This window comes from Lepidochelys kempii, chromosome 1 (assembly GCF_965140265.1).
Source record: "Lepidochelys kempii isolate rLepKem1 chromosome 1, rLepKem1.hap2, whole genome shotgun sequence".
Lineage (NCBI taxonomy): Eukaryota > Metazoa > Chordata > Testudines > Cheloniidae > Lepidochelys > Lepidochelys kempii.
The window spans coordinates 131,800,755-131,816,319 of record NC_133256.1 but is presented as its reverse complement, the minus strand read 5'-3'; the positions used below and the strand labels follow the sequence as shown (position 1 = coordinate 131,816,319).

Sequence of the window (15,565 nt, the reverse complement as noted above, 5' to 3'; positions counted from 1 at the left end):
TTACCCTTTGCCCCTGGACTTCCACTGCCACCACCAAACATTTATCTGGGTTTATTTTTATTAGGAAAGCGTCGTTTGGAAACGTCTTTCCTACCAAAATCCTCCCAACCCTTGCACCCCACTTCCTGGGGAAGGTTTGGTAAAAATCCTCACCAATTTGCATAGGTGACCACAGACCCAAATCCTTGGATCTTAGAACAATGAAAAAAGCATTCAGTTCTTGAAAAGAAACATTTTAATAGAAGAAACAGTAAAAAGAATCACCTCTGTAAAATCAGGGTGGTAAATACCTTACAGGGTAATTAGATTCAAAACACAGAGAATCCCTCTAGGCAAAACCTTAAGTTACAAAAAAGACACACAGACAGGGATATTCATTCTATTCAGCTCAGCTTAATTTTCTCAGCCATTTAAAGAAATCAGAATCTAACGCATATCTAGCTAGATTACTTATGAAGTTCTAAGACTCCATTCCTGTTCTGTCCCCGGCAAAAGCATCACCCAAACAGAGAGAGAGGCTTTGTTTCTCCCTCCCCCCCCCCCAGCTTTTGAAAGTATCTTGTCTCCTCATTTTGGTCAGGTGCCAGCGAGGTTACCTTTAGCTTCTTAACCCTTTACAGGTGAAAGGATTTTTCCTCTGGCCAGGAGGGATTTTAAAGGTGACTACTCTTCCCTCTATATTTATGACAGTTACTATTAATTAATATTCTTCCAAGTCATATTCCCATTCATAAATTGCTAGTTTTGAAGGCAACACTAAGAAGATATATCCATATATTAAAAAAAAAGTAGCAGCATTCCTGCCCACAGGATTGCCCTCCATGGTGCCACAGGCCCCGTGCCGGCACCACATCCCTGGGGTCCCGGGGGGGGGGGGGGGGGGGGGAGAGGGCTTCGTGCACTGCCCTTGCCTCCAGGCACCACCCTCTGCAGCTCCCATTGGCCGGAAACAGGGAACTGCGGCCAATGGGAGCTTTGGGGGAGGTACCTGGAGGGCTGGCAAGGGCAGCATGTGGAGCCCTGTGGGCCCCCCCCAGCGGCCACGCAGGGACGTGGTGCTGGCTGCTCCCCAGAGCGGTCTGGCGTGGGGCCAGGACAGGCATGCAGGGAGCCGGCCCTGGCCCCGCTGCGCGCCGCCGCCACCCCGGAACCACCGGGTCGGAACCTGAACACTTCCTTCACCCCAACTTCCTGCCCTGAGCCCCCTGCTGCACCCCTGTGTACCCCAACTCCCTCCCCTGAGCCCTGTCACACCCCGCACCCCTCCTGCATCCAACCCTCTGCCTTGAGCTCCCTTCCGCAGTCCGCACCCCTCCTGTACCCCTGCCCTGAGCCCCCTCCTGCACTCTGCATACCTCCTACACCCCAACCCCCTTCTCTGAGCCCCCTCATACACTCCTCTTCCCCAATCCCTTGCCCTGAGCCATTCCCGCATCCCCTTCCACACCCTGCACTCCCTCCGGCACCCCAACCCCCTGCCCCGACCCTGCATACAATTTCCCCACCCAGATGTGTGGCCCTTGGCCCAAAAAGTTTGCCCACCCCTGCCTTAGATACAATAAAAAATGGGTAAGGCACAAACTGTTTGTCATCAAGGCATAATCAAACCACTAAATAACAGGAGACAGAAATAAACTGCCCCTTTGAGTACATTATTGTCCATTATGGAGATTGTTCCGTCTTTCTTTGAAATATCTGGTATTGACCACTGTCAGAGACAAGATTTTGGACTAGATGGACCATAATTCTGATCCTTCTTAGCAATTTCTATGATCCTAACTTAATTTTTCTTCATATTTCTTCAAATACTTGAAAGACGTTTGTCCCCATTGAGCATTAGGCCCATAGCATATTTTAAGTTTTAAAATTAACTATTTAATTATGTGAGCATAAAAAATGTTTTGCCATTCTTTGCTTGGCATTTTTCCTCCCTCCCAAAGATATATTTTTCATGAGGCCCTCAATCAACAATACTCATTAGTTTTGATAAAACAAAAATCCCTCAATACTTGGGTGAGCCCAAGTAAGACAGTTTTTTGCCCACCAGATCCATTTTTGAGAAAGCTACATGAGAGTGAAAATACAGTTTGAAAACAGAATTACTTTTTTAAAGTTATTTTACTGTGATTGTGAATTCATTCCTTTTAGCAAAGAAATCAGGAAGTCTACATCCTGGATTCTTTAAGAGAGTGGGATGGTATAGATTGTCTGTTTCTTAAGGTACATCTACACTGGCAGAATTACATCACCGAGAGTTACAGCACTGCTCAGAGAGCGCTGAAGGGAAACCGCTGAGGACAGAGCAGCAGAGTTCACACTGATGACCAGAGAGGCGAGAACAGGCATTGTGGGACACTCCCCGGAGGTCAACGGCAGTGCTGTAATCGCCAGGGTGTCTACACTGGCGCTGCGGCACGGTAGTCCTGGCATGGAAAGCTGTACAGCTCTCGTCGGGGTGGGTTTTTTTTTTTTTTTTTTTTTTTTTTTACAGTGCTGCAACTGTGCAGTTTCTGCACACTAAGTGGCTTGGCAGTGTGTTCACCTCGGAAGCTACACCACAGAAAGCTACTTTACTGTGCAGAAGCTTGCCAGTGTAGACAAGGCCTTACATTACAATGCTAACTGCATCTTTAAATAAAAACTTTGTCCCTTCTTTTGGGCCAAGGAGCTACAGAGCTCCTTGGGCATTTGGGGAATCATTTGTCCCTAAGAGAATTCAATTGTATGGGCCCTCATTTGGGAATTAAGGGTAGGATTTTTAAAATCACTCATCACTTCCCTAATTCTGCTCCCGTTTAAACCAATGGGATTGACTTCAACAGAAGCAGAGTTGGACCAATGCTGAGCACTTTTGAAAATCCCACCCTAACTGCCTTTTCTTTGCAGCAAGACTTTTCATTTTGACTTTTGATGCACAGCACAGAGAATTATGCTAGTGACTGACTTAAAGTGACAGGATTCTGCATGGAAGCCTCCTTCATCTGTAACTTGAGCTGTACTTGGACACACACACATACACCCCCCCATCCTTGTTCTCACTTCTACATCTCATATATTAATTATCCATTCTTTATTACGTACCATTTATAATTTAGTAACACCTAGAGGCCACAACAAGATCAGGTCCTTTTGTGTTAGACTCTGCAAAAAAAATTCTCATTCCCTTTCCCCTCTTGTTTCGGTCTGTTCTTCCGTCCTCAAGTTTTTCTTTTTATGCATTTTGGTGATTTTTTTTCTTCCCACTAGCTTTCTCAGAGTGCTGTCCTATTTTCCTCTGCCTCTTTCTTCCAGTCTCTGCCCCTCTGTGAAGCCCCCCACTCTTAGCTTCACAGTGTTCTTTCCAACATTTTCATTCTTTAGCAGTTTATCTCCCTTTCTCTATGCTATTCCCCTTGCATTTTCCCCTCCCAGATCCTTCACATTCAGTCTTTCCCATTTCCTTCCCCACTGCTTTTCTCCTTCCTTCCCTCTCTTCTCCACATTCCCCCACAACCCCTGCTGTTGCTATACTTTTTTCTCTTCTCTCCCCCACTCTCCTGGAGTTGGCAACAATTCTCCAAACCAGCAGGAACCCAGGAGCTGCCAGACCCCCAACTGAAGGACATATTTGTGTAACCTCTGAGCAGGTTATTTTCTTCATAAAACATGAGAAAAAAAGGAAAGAGAAATCCTCTCAAATTCACCAGAGTGCACATGGAATACTCCAGTAGTTCCCAGACCACTAGTTGATTTAAAATAGCATACCCTGATAATAACACTGCTCTGATTTTTTTCCTCTTGTCCATAACCTCCCCTCATAACTTGAGACATCTATCCCCTGCTGACTATTTTTGCTCCCCCAAAAGCGTGCAGGCTTCTTTCCCTGTTGCTCAGTCGACTACTACCTACTGCATGTCTCTCTCTTCAGTGCAAAAACCTGGCCTCCAGCTCCTTGTTCAGCTGGGCACAGTTCTACAGGCAGCTGCAGGAAGCCAGAGCTAGGATCTAGCTGTCTGCACCTAAGAGAAGCAAGCTGGCGAGGAAAAAGGTATGGGCTTTTGCGTAGCTGCTTGCCACAGTCCGGGATTGCAGTTTCCCAGAAGTAGTTTTCAAAACCTGGGAATGTTACAACCAAATCAGGACTATTGACAGGCATGCACTAGTGGCTTTCCTTCTCTGTCCTTTGCTCCCACTTACCAGAGGAATAATGGTAGGATCCTTTGATGCATGTGTTCTCCTTTGGGAGCACAGAACAGAATGGACATCTGCTCTAAACAACGAAGCTTAAAAGGAGCCAGCCACCAGTCTTCTGCTCTTTGGCTTCAACTTTCAAGCTAGGGAGCAGGTCTGCAGTGCACGCAAGAATCTGAGAGCTTCCCAGTTACCACAGCTCCTCAACTCCAGTATCTTTTCACCTGCTACATACTTCCATCTCCACAGTTAAACGGGCCCATCAAAGTTGGGTAGGAGCAGAGACAGACGTTACAGTTAACAGTCACCATGTTTATTTTTTTGTTCTACTACCTGTACTGCAGGCTGAGTGGCCTCAGTGACCACATATACCTGAAAGAGCTGTATCCTTCTAGAGATGTCTTGGGCTCACCTACGTGAGGAGCTGCCTCACAGGTTAAAGAACCATTTGCTGTAAATGGTGAGATTCATTGTTAGTGGTAGCAAAAGGGCTTATCAAATTCAACTCTTGAGTAAACTGTTGCTGCAAATTTATCTTGTATGATATTTCTGAGGTAAAAGAGAAAGAAAATGTGTGATCTTTATTAAAAATAATAAACTTATGAATTTTTTTTCCAAAATTAAATTGGCCCCTATAAAAATGTTTTGCTTTCAACATGATTTTTAAGTTGTCAAGAGACAACAACCAATAGGATAAAATTGAATGTGCAGTAATACAATTTACTGTCTATATTACTCCTTTTTACTCTACATACCCTGAAAAAACCACTGCCCAACCCTACCAGCTGACTTCCCATATCACACAATAGATTACATCCTAAAAGAATGGAAAGTTGTGTTACATCATCTGCATTTTACATCACTGATCCTGGCAGCAGGCCTTCAGTTAACCACAGAAACTTTTCTGCAAGTCCTTGGTCAACAGCAGATAAAGAAGACAGGTTTTCTGCAGAAACCATTCCATTACCAGAAACAATACCTTTTTTATTTTCACACTATTTTTATATCTTTTTTTTCCTGTTATTAGAGCGCTAGTCATATCTGGTGTTTTCTCAGGGACCACATTTGCTGTAATTTTATATCTACATTATACAAGAAAACTACGTTAAAAGAACATGATTGACGTTGCAAGGTCAAACACTCAAAAACTGAAAAGTGCTGGAATTACGTTTACCTATGCAACCTTAATTTGGCCACCTTGTGCCTACAGATTACAATGCAGCCTTTAATTACATAATCAGACTCTATTTTGTCAACAGGACCTTCCTTACTGAGCAGGTTGGATGATGCTCACTTACTTTGTTTTCTCCTCATTGTTCAATGCTTTATTTACCGCATACTATTCAAACCCTCTTCTTAAAATTGAATTATTAATTTCCTCATGGGCCTTTCTCCAGCATTCATCACTATAAGATTTGTGTACTTCACAAACATTTATTAATTTACCTTCACAACACTGCTCTGAGGTGACACGGTGGTATTATCTTCATTTAATATATGGGGAACTGAGTCATAGAAAAATGAAGCTTAAGTTTCCATTAAATTTGAATGCTCAGTTTTAAACACTTCGGACCTAATTTTTCAGAGTCCTTAGCTCTTTATAACTTCAAAGCACAACTCTCATTGACTTCAGTTGCAGCTTTGAGAGCTCAGCACTTCTGTAAATCAGACCCCAAGGTCTCAAGTCAGGCAACCAGAAAATGAACAACCACCTGTGAAAAGTTTAGTTGATGTGATTTGCCTTGCATGCTAAAGAAACCCTGTATCAAAGGCAGGGATAATATCCAATTCTACAGGACAGCATTCAACTGCCTTAACCATGAGATCATTCTTTGTCTTCTCACAATCTCCTACCTCATTCACTACACACCACCTGACTTCTGCAAAAAATCAGGCAGTGGTCCTACATGCAACAGTCTCCTTTTCCACAAATCCCTGAGTAGGGATCCCTAGACTAGGTTCATCCTGTGCACGGAATGAGGCAGAGATCCTGAGGAAGAAGTATTATGTAATCATGTAATCACTATCCCAGGTGAAGGGGGAGTAGCTGCCCTTAGTGGAAGAGTTTAAGTATCTAAGGGTCTTGTTCATGAGTGATGGCCAGTGGGAGCAGGAGATTGACTGGCAGATTGGTGAGGTGGCGACAGTGATGCGGGCTCTGTGCTGATCTGTGGTGGTGAAGTGGGAGCAGAGCTCTTGGATGAATCCCTTGGTTTACGGGTCACTCTACATCACCATCCTCACCAATGGTCATGAACTTTGGGTAGTGACCGAAAAGACGAAATCACAGGTACAAGTGGTGGAAATGAGGTTTCTCCGCAGGGTGGCTGGGCTTACTCTCCAAGACAGAGTGAGGAGCTCGGCTATATGGGAGGGCCTGGGAGAAGAACAACCATTCCTCCGGATCGAGAGGTGCCAGTTGAGGTGGTTCAGGCATGTGATAAGGATGCCCCCTGGGAAGTTTCCGTTGGAACTCTACTGAGCACGTCCCACTGGGCAGAGGCCCCGAGGCTGACCCAGAACATGCTGGAAGGATTCTGTCTCCTGGCTGGCCTGGGAACGCTGGAAAATCCCCCAGGAGGAGCCAGAATCTGTTGTGGAGGAAAAGGGGGTCTGGTCCTCCCTACTCTCCATGCTGCTGCCGCAACCCACACAAGGAAAAACAGCATAAAGGAAAAGTAGTAGTAGTAGTAATAATTAAAGACTATATCATATGCATAAGGGGGGTGAATTATGGTTACACAGGCAACCTTAATTCTGGCATTTCCTAACTTTTGAGTGCTTATATTTACAACCTTAGCAATATTCTTTTAGCATAGTTTGTGTGAACGTAACTTCACAGATTTGAGAAAAAAAAAAAAAAAAGTATAGTGAAAAGACAGAAATTGACAACATATTGACGCCCCCAAGATTCATCAGCAGAGTTAGAACCTTTAGATCTACCACACAGACCTCTCCACTTGAGCCAACGGAGTAAATAATAGCAAGCATAGGATGTCATCCACTATGCAAACCAGGATTAGAGAGGGATGAAATACACACACACACACTTTGCCAGTGGTCCCATTCCCTCCAAGACTGACCTCTTTTGGTCAGTCACCTCCAACCTGCCTCTTTCCTGTATCTTTCCCACCCCTGGCTCCTTGCCCTATTCTCCCACTCTCCACTCCTCAGGCTTCTCAGATCAATCCCAGTCTCAGTCCCCACACCCTATTCCAGTCTTCTTTTTTTGCTTTCCTAGGCAGTCCCAGTTCCCCACTCTTGGCTCTTCCTCCTATCTGTCCATCCCCTCATTCACCACTGGCTCCCCTGGGGTTCTCATATAGTCAGTGTCCATCCTCACCCCCTTCCTAGCTCCAAAGCCCAGTTTCTCCGCTTCTTGGCTCCTGGTCCTAATCTCTTTGCCCCACCAGTCCCAATTCTCTTCCCACACCTCAGCTCCTTGTCAGATGTGTCTCCCTTCCCTCTGCCCCTTCTACCTTAGTTTCTAGTCTCAGCCTCCTTGTCCAGCCATTATCAGTCTCCCTGCTCCCCCAGCTCCTTGTTCTATCTCAGTGTTCCCTCCAACCAGCTGATCTGGCTGGCTTTTGTCCCCTCTGCATTCAGATCAGATGGCTTACTCCTCCACACTGCATGGGTGCCAGAAGGGGGTCACTGAGCACACAGGAGAGACAGCCTCACTGCCCTCGGGTCCATTATCTGGCCCCACCCTTGCCTGGAGCAGCTGGGAGCAGCCATTAAAGGGAAAGTCAAGCTTTGTCACTGTAGCCCTGGGCTGCAGTGTGATCAGTCACGCTGTGGAGATGGGCCATGCGCAATCTGGGCAGCACAAGGAGCAGTGACGGACCAAAACATGGAATCTACAGAGAAGTTACCTGCTAAAATCAAAATCTCTACCGAGCATTCAAAAAGTGTGTTTTTTCAAAGGCTTATAACTTGGCCAGGTTTTCAAAGGGATGGCAAAATGCATATCCCTCACACAAAGGATCCCCGCTGCTTCATCCTGCTCCCACCCAGCCAAATTTCAAGTCCCTGCTCTGAAGGACGGGGTCAGTGGAGCTATTCAAAGAAAAGGTCAACAGAATTTTTTTAATATAGGCAAAATAATGTATTGTCCCCCTAGCCTCATTATCCAAAACATCTGAACCATTTTGGCTGAAACCAACAAATAAATAAATATATAGCTCAGACTGAGAAAGACATCTAGCATGGAAAATTTCAGCCCAAGTAGTGTAAGTCTGGCAAAGTTATAATAAATTGAAAACAGGGTCTTATAATGGGAAGTGTCAGGCAATCTTAACAGGCAGCACTACCTGCCCCACCTATAATAAAATCTGTCTGATCTTCTAGGTCTCAGTCCAGGACCATTGAAGTCAACAGGAGTTTTAACACTGACTTCAGTAGTATTAGGTTCAGGCCCCTAACTGCACATAATATTTTGCTGTTTGGAAGCTGTGCGAGGGTTTTAAAGACCTAACATTCACTCAGACGCAAAGCTCAAAACACAATGATTCCTACCACTGCTTAAAATCAGACTTAAAAATGAAAGGAAACACATGATTGCAAACCAAACAATTAAGACTTCACTCCTGCTATTTTATACTTGGTAATTACTTGAAAATGTAATTAATAAAATAGTTTTGACATAGCCTAGCGAGAAGGCAGAAAGCAGCGGTGAAGACTGAAGTTTTTAAAGAAATTCTACAGCAGAAGAGGAATTAACAAGGTGACTGAGCTTAAAGCACCTGCAAAAAACTTAAGTTTTCCATTTTAAAAGAATGGGGGAGAAGATCTACTTGGCTGTCTATTTTGTGACAATGCAGTTTCTCTGTATGGATTGATACAACAAAATGTCAGATTCACACATGATTCAAAACATATATCCAAAAAACAAGCCTTCCCAGAGCAGCCTTTTAAAAAAAAAACAAAAAAAACCCACATATCTCCTGGCTCATAAGTCAAGAAGTCACTGTGGAGAACATACAGAGATCAGCAAAGCAAGAGTGCTCTAGAGAAATTCTTGAAGAAAATTCCATCACAGCTTCAGATAATACACTAACAGACATATGGCTGCCTTCAATAAACAATAATGGATGAGAAATGAGACAAAGCAGGAGCAATATCATGGCTTCAGTGTCAGTGATAAACAAGCATTAAAGCACTGAAGCACAGAACAGTTATGTCTGAACTTTTAAATCCAATGAAGTGAGCTGTAGCTCACGAAAGCTTATGCTCAAATAAATTTGTTAGTCTCTAAGGTGCCACAAGTACTTCTTTTCTTTTTGCAGATACAGACTAACACAGCTGCTACTCTGAAACCTCTCTCATCAGAGTTACCTAAAGAACTATTAGTTGATCAGATTCACAAAATCCTACTTTAAAAGTAATTATTGGTTTTTTCTCCCTAATGTAGGCAATTTAACTTAGACTAAAATCTTAGACATTAATATTTAGGTTCACAACTACTTCTCAGGTTGTTTCCCCCACCCCCACAAAACCATACAAGAGAAAGGTTTGAAATTGCCTTCAAATCACTTTCTTTGTTCTTGGATCTTCCTAGAGAGGTGACTAATCCTTCACAGACCAGAACAGAGTGTTAAATTGGAACCCTATCATCTTCATTTTAAGTTAACCTCATGTCATGGGAAAGAAGGGAAACTTTTAAAACTAAGACATTATTAAGTCACTGTGTAAGGCATAAATTTTTATGTGTGTATGTGCTACCTGTCATGTGAATACAGTATTCTGAATTATTGTTTGTCTTGAAACAGCCAAGGTCTTTTCACTATATTAAACAGTTCCTTTTTGTGTTACTATATATTTTCCATTACTTTAGTATATTCATAATTGGTCTTCTATTTTATACCTCTGACTGTTTTTAGGCCTCGCAGTTACTTGATGTAGTCAATTTAAAAGACATTTGTGCATGAGGATGTCTAGTTAATATTTGCCAGTGAAGTACTTTGGCCTGACGAGAGTTTTCGTCTCAAACTTTTAAGTACGAACTTTGTTGTTGCTTACTAAGTACCATGTTTAGCAAATGGAAATTAAAATGGAAAAGAAAGCAGCTACCTGTTTTTAGATTGCTGCCTGAAAGTCAGAAATTAAGGACAACACTCATTTGTAATAGTAAGCAAACACCACTTCTACAGCAAGCTTGAAAGGGAATTACTATAGTCTAAAACACAAAAATTGATCAATTTTTGCATATTTTGCCAATTTTTCAGAAACTTGCTGGCACATTAATCAACGGACTCATCATCCAAAATAATTCCAGCCAATCTTGCTTACATCCGTTTGCCTTATCAATGAGAGCACATTGTTAGCACCATCCACGGTTGTCTAAGTAGGGACAGTAAGAAAAAAACAAAACAAAAACAAAGGACAATTCCTATGCAAAAATAAATACTTGCAGCAGGAGTCTGTGCATTAAATAAAGCTTTGCAACACTTCCAGTTAGGTGAAACAAGAAAATATGGCAACAGGAAGAAAAAGAAAAATTCCCCCCTCCCACAACCTCCCAACTCACTCTTGTAGTGTTTCCACTCCTTTTTCTTTATACTGCAGTTCTTCCTTCATATGTGCCAACTCTCGTTTTAGTCTAGAAAGCTTAAAACAAAATATTTTTTAAGCAAAAATACATTATGGCAGCAAATCACTGAGTAACTATTATTATTCTTTCAAATAATTCTTCTTCAAATAATTGTTCTTTCAAGAATTTAAAATTACTGTGCATTGTTCAAAGACTAGTATTTTCAAAGTGAAAAGTGATAATCTGTTTGTTTTTTTAATCTACAGAAAAACAAAATCAACAAATGCTTTATAGAAATATTAATAAAAACCAACCCAACAATGCTCACAAAGGAACAACACTGCCAAATGTAAAAGGCAGCTGCTTCTTTGTATAATCTTCTACTATGCTATCTGCTATCACTTGTTCTGACAGCCAACAAGTCTCTGTCTACATGTCATTTCCCATCTTCCCCGGAACAGTGATTTCCCATCTAACCCTGTAGTAGACAGCCACCCAAAAACCTGCCCAACAATACTGAAAACTATACGTCAGGCAGCCGGGAAGGGGAAGAGGTTCAGCACTATGGCTTTTTCCATGGGAAGAATGTTCATTTAAAGTCACTAGAGATTGTGATGATTCATCTGCCCACTTTTATTTCTGTATTCTAAAACAGAAGTACAAAGTAACCCTTCGGCAGCAGTAAATAGTGAAAGTTGCCTGGTGGATCATTTACGTAATGTAATAATAAGGAGCTGTTCATTATAATCTCCCCAAAATTTGGTGCATGTCTGCAGTGACATTTACGACCAGGTTTCACGATTTTAATAAAGGTGCTTCTTAATTGATGCTTATTGTAACAGATATGAAACCAGACATAATTCTGTGTATGGATGTGTTATATTTTTGGTTAAAAAGGTACATATATGTTTTGGGACAGGCTCTCCTTTGTTTATATACGCATTTCAATACATGATGCCGTCAACCTACTGCCACAGAAAAAAGGGAAAATGTGAGTTTCATAAACAGAAAAACTGAGTCGCCCAGAGATTTAGCAGATTTTCTACGATGTATCCGAAACACTGATAAGATGTATATAAATCAGTAAGTGACAAAATGATTAACATGACGTCTTCCTCATGCCCCACAAAAACAGAAATCACATCATCATCATATCAAAACAGGCAGTATATAGTGACTTCTTGGATTATCTAGTCCAACCCTATAAAATAAACTCAGCTAAAATAAGAAAATATATCACTAATATCTTCCATGTTTACATATTCAATGGTGTATAGTATATTGCACTCTTTATATTAATTCCATCTACATGAGCATGCATAACACAGAAGTTCACCCTATGCAGGGAAGTAAAAAGGTGTATTTCATGGTCACTTTATTGTTCGACTACGGGGGGGGGGGGGACAGAGATGGTAATCCATATGCAAGTAGAAAAGTCACTTATTTTCTTTAAACCTTGTTTAGACAAATTGAGTGACATTTTAACTTGCTATATTTTCTTGTTTGGTTTGCTGCATTTTCTAAACATTAGGTCTATCACATACACTATGTTGTAAATGCATGCTGACAGAATACATGCCTTTGATGGGTGGTGAACATAATTTATTTTCCAGAGCTACTCCTGTGAAAAGTGGTCACTAAATCATGAAGTCATAAACAGGACCACCACCCTTCAAGGATATGTATTTTATTTATTTCATGAATCCAGCATCTGGCATGCTAAGTCCCATTTTATCCATTAATAAAAGGAATATGCAATTTAGATATATGGTGGGCCTTAAGTTCTAAGTTGTTTTATTAATTGTGGACCTCTAACTAGCTTCTATTAAATGTGTAGAATTTTACTGTTCGTTAGGAACACTGACAGATTTGGAAACAAAAGTATAACTTTCCCCTCTACCACTGTAACTACTTCAGACAAGACAATATTCAAAATATGGTTCTAACCTAAAAATGGTTAAGTAAAAATGGTACTTTCTTATACAACAGATGTGGTCCGTATGTGTTCAGAGTTATATATGCTTACCATAGTATGTGATGGAGTGGTGGGCAGTAGGGGGAGAGGGTTTATTTGTCACTTTTTATTCTTTTATAGATGCAGCCCTGGGAAAACGATCTATTCTGGATTGTGCATCAACTGAACTGATCATTGAGTTCTCAACACAGAGCCACATCCTGACCTCAGTTACATCTATAGAACCCTATGGAACACAATAGCAAAATCTAAAGACAATTGGTTTTGACAAGTGTTGCTGGGGACAGAATTTGGCTTGCAGCATATTTGCTACTAGTGGTAATGCTCGAGACAGAAAGGAAATTATTTTTAAAATACAAGTTGAGTTTGTGTGTCTGTCATTCAGAAAAAAAATTCTTTACACTTATAAACAGAAAAAAAAATATTTGGAATCACTGAGACATAGTAAATATGGAACCGCACTGCTATTTTTATTAAATAATTGTTCAAGAGTAGAAGGGCACTTTAAACATGTGCAGTTTTAAAAAGTATACATACACAACTTCTAAGTCTAATGGTGGGTGCGTGGGTACAGCATTGTTTTAATCACATAACATCAAAAAAAGATTACTCACTCTGTCACGTCGGCTTGCTATTTCTGCTTTAATCTGATATGGGTCATACTTGGTATTAGTTGAAAATCCAGAGAATGCTAAACAAATGGAAAACAATGGTATTTTATAATAAATTTTTCACGTTTCCAATGTGTTAAATGATCGTGTGTGGGGGTTGTATGCCATGTAAATTGTACCATGAGGCTACCCAGTCCAAACATGTTTCTAAAACTTCAAATCCCCAACTGAGCAAATCACTTAAGCATGTGCTTAACTGTTTTGTGGGATCAGGGCCAAAAAGTACATACTTGTCAAAGTGTGGCTACACGTCATTCAGGGTTCCCAAAGTTGAGTCATTCTATTTCAAAGATGGAACAAGCTTATTTGTCTACAACTTCCAGACGTCTTTGTAGGATATGACAATCATTTGTGGCAAGACTTGCTCAGTGTAATTATTTTTGAGTATAACACAGAAATGTTTGTAGCCAAAATGATTTCTTCTAAACAGTAGTTGACAGTACGTTTAATGGATTTTTCCATTTATTTTTCTTGCAGTTAAGGAACTTTAATAAAAATTTAACAAATTTAATGTTCCTATGGTAACACAGTTTTTATTTACAACCTCCTCAACATGATTACAGATAGAAGTCATTTTTGGCTGTTAGTTAAGTGTATGGTATTTATATGCAATAAATATAAGAATTTATTTAGCTGGACAAAATTTGGACTGAACCATCTAATAGAATGTGAATCAATCTGGTACCAAATACATATAAAGGAAGTAAAATCACATCATCACAAATTTCAATTTAACAAAGCCTTTGTAAGAACAGAAAACTAGGAGAAATTGTTCCACATCAGTTTCCAGCTCAACCACCCCAGACTGATGAAATTCTGTCTGCTTGCAACTAAGTGCATTCAGTAACCACATCAAGTTTACAGTTCAAAAATGTCCTCACTCTCAGAGTTACAACCCCTCAACAGTGAGTGTTTTAATAATCTCATCACAACTTCTCTTAAGACAGTTATTTAAAGACACCTTTGTGTTTTCTCTTTTGGTAGACTGAGGTTTTCCAAGATGCAACATCATTTCATACACGAACATATTATTTCTTTTATAACGGTACAAGATTTCAAAAGTCAATCTGGGCTGAATTCTAACTGGGAAGTTATCTTGTGTGTACCTAAAGTTATTCATTATCTATCCTGAATTGCTATATAACAGCACTGTCTGTTGATTAAAAGCTGCTACCTTCCATTCCAGTGTAACTGTCAGGATCATCTCCGGAGCCTTTTTTAAAAATTGTCAATGCATTAACTACCTTCCAGTTATTTGCCACACGGGCTTGTTTCAGTGTTTATTATTGTTCAATGTATCAATTTGTTCCAAAACCTCCCTTTATTGACAGTTCCTCAGATTTGGGACAGTTCCTCAGATTTGTTGCCCAAAAAGGATTGCTCTGATGTGGGTATCTCCCCCACATCCTCTCCAGTGAAGACAGATGCAAAGAATTAATTTAGTTTCTTTGCAATAGCCTTGTCTTTCTTGACTGCTCCCTTAACACCTTGGTGGACTATTGGCCTCCATCCCGGTTTTGCAGGCTTCTGATGTACTTAAATTCTTACTGTTAGTTTTGCATCTTTAGCAAGTTGCTTCCCAAATTCTTTCATGGCCTGCCTTATTATATTTTCACACTTAACCTTCCAGAGATCATGCACCTTCTCATTTCCTTATTAGGATTTGACTTCCAAATTTTAAAGATGCCTTTTTGCCTGTTACAGCCTCCATTACTCTGCTGTTTAGCCATAGTGGCATTCTTTTGGTGGTCTTCTTGTCTTTTCTGAATTGGGGCACACATTTAATCTGAACCTCTATTATGCTGCTTGCAGGCATTTAATCCTTCTGACAGCTCCTTTTAATTTCTGTCTAACAAGCGTCCTCATTCTTGTGTAGTTCCCCTTTTTAAAGTTAAATGTTACTGCAGTGGGATTTTTTGGTATTATCCCCACACAAGGATGTGATATACAATGTCTCTTCATACTCTAGGAAAAAGAGAACTTAATGTGTGCAGTTTAATGCAATACCGAAGGGGAACATAATGTCAAGTAACTGTTTAAAAAAAAATTGAGAGTTGGGAAAATTATTTTCCATCACCATCTCAGGCATAAATGAGTAATAATGGCCTTAAATTATAACAAGAAATGTTTAATTTTAATGCCCCCTCATTCATTCCGTCATGTGGATCTGACCAGAATGCCTGTTTTGAGATTAGAAAGGATTTTTTTTCCTTTGGG

General features: G+C 40.8%; 1 protein-coding gene across 1 annotated transcript in view; it reads right to left on the bottom strand.

The window, feature by feature from the left end:
• WWC3 (WWC family member 3) overlaps window positions 1-15,565 on the bottom strand; it is a 171,612-nt gene that overhangs the window by 85,494 nt on the left and 70,553 nt on the right. Inside the window, exons 4-5 of the mRNA XM_073354676.1 lie at window positions 13,292-13,368; window positions 10,700-10,779 (exon numbers count right to left, since the gene is read on the bottom strand). Coding sequence (XP_073210777.1) covers window positions 10,700-10,779; window positions 13,292-13,368 — 157 coding nt within the window. The remainder of the gene's footprint in view (window positions 1-10,699; window positions 10,780-13,291; window positions 13,369-15,565) is intronic.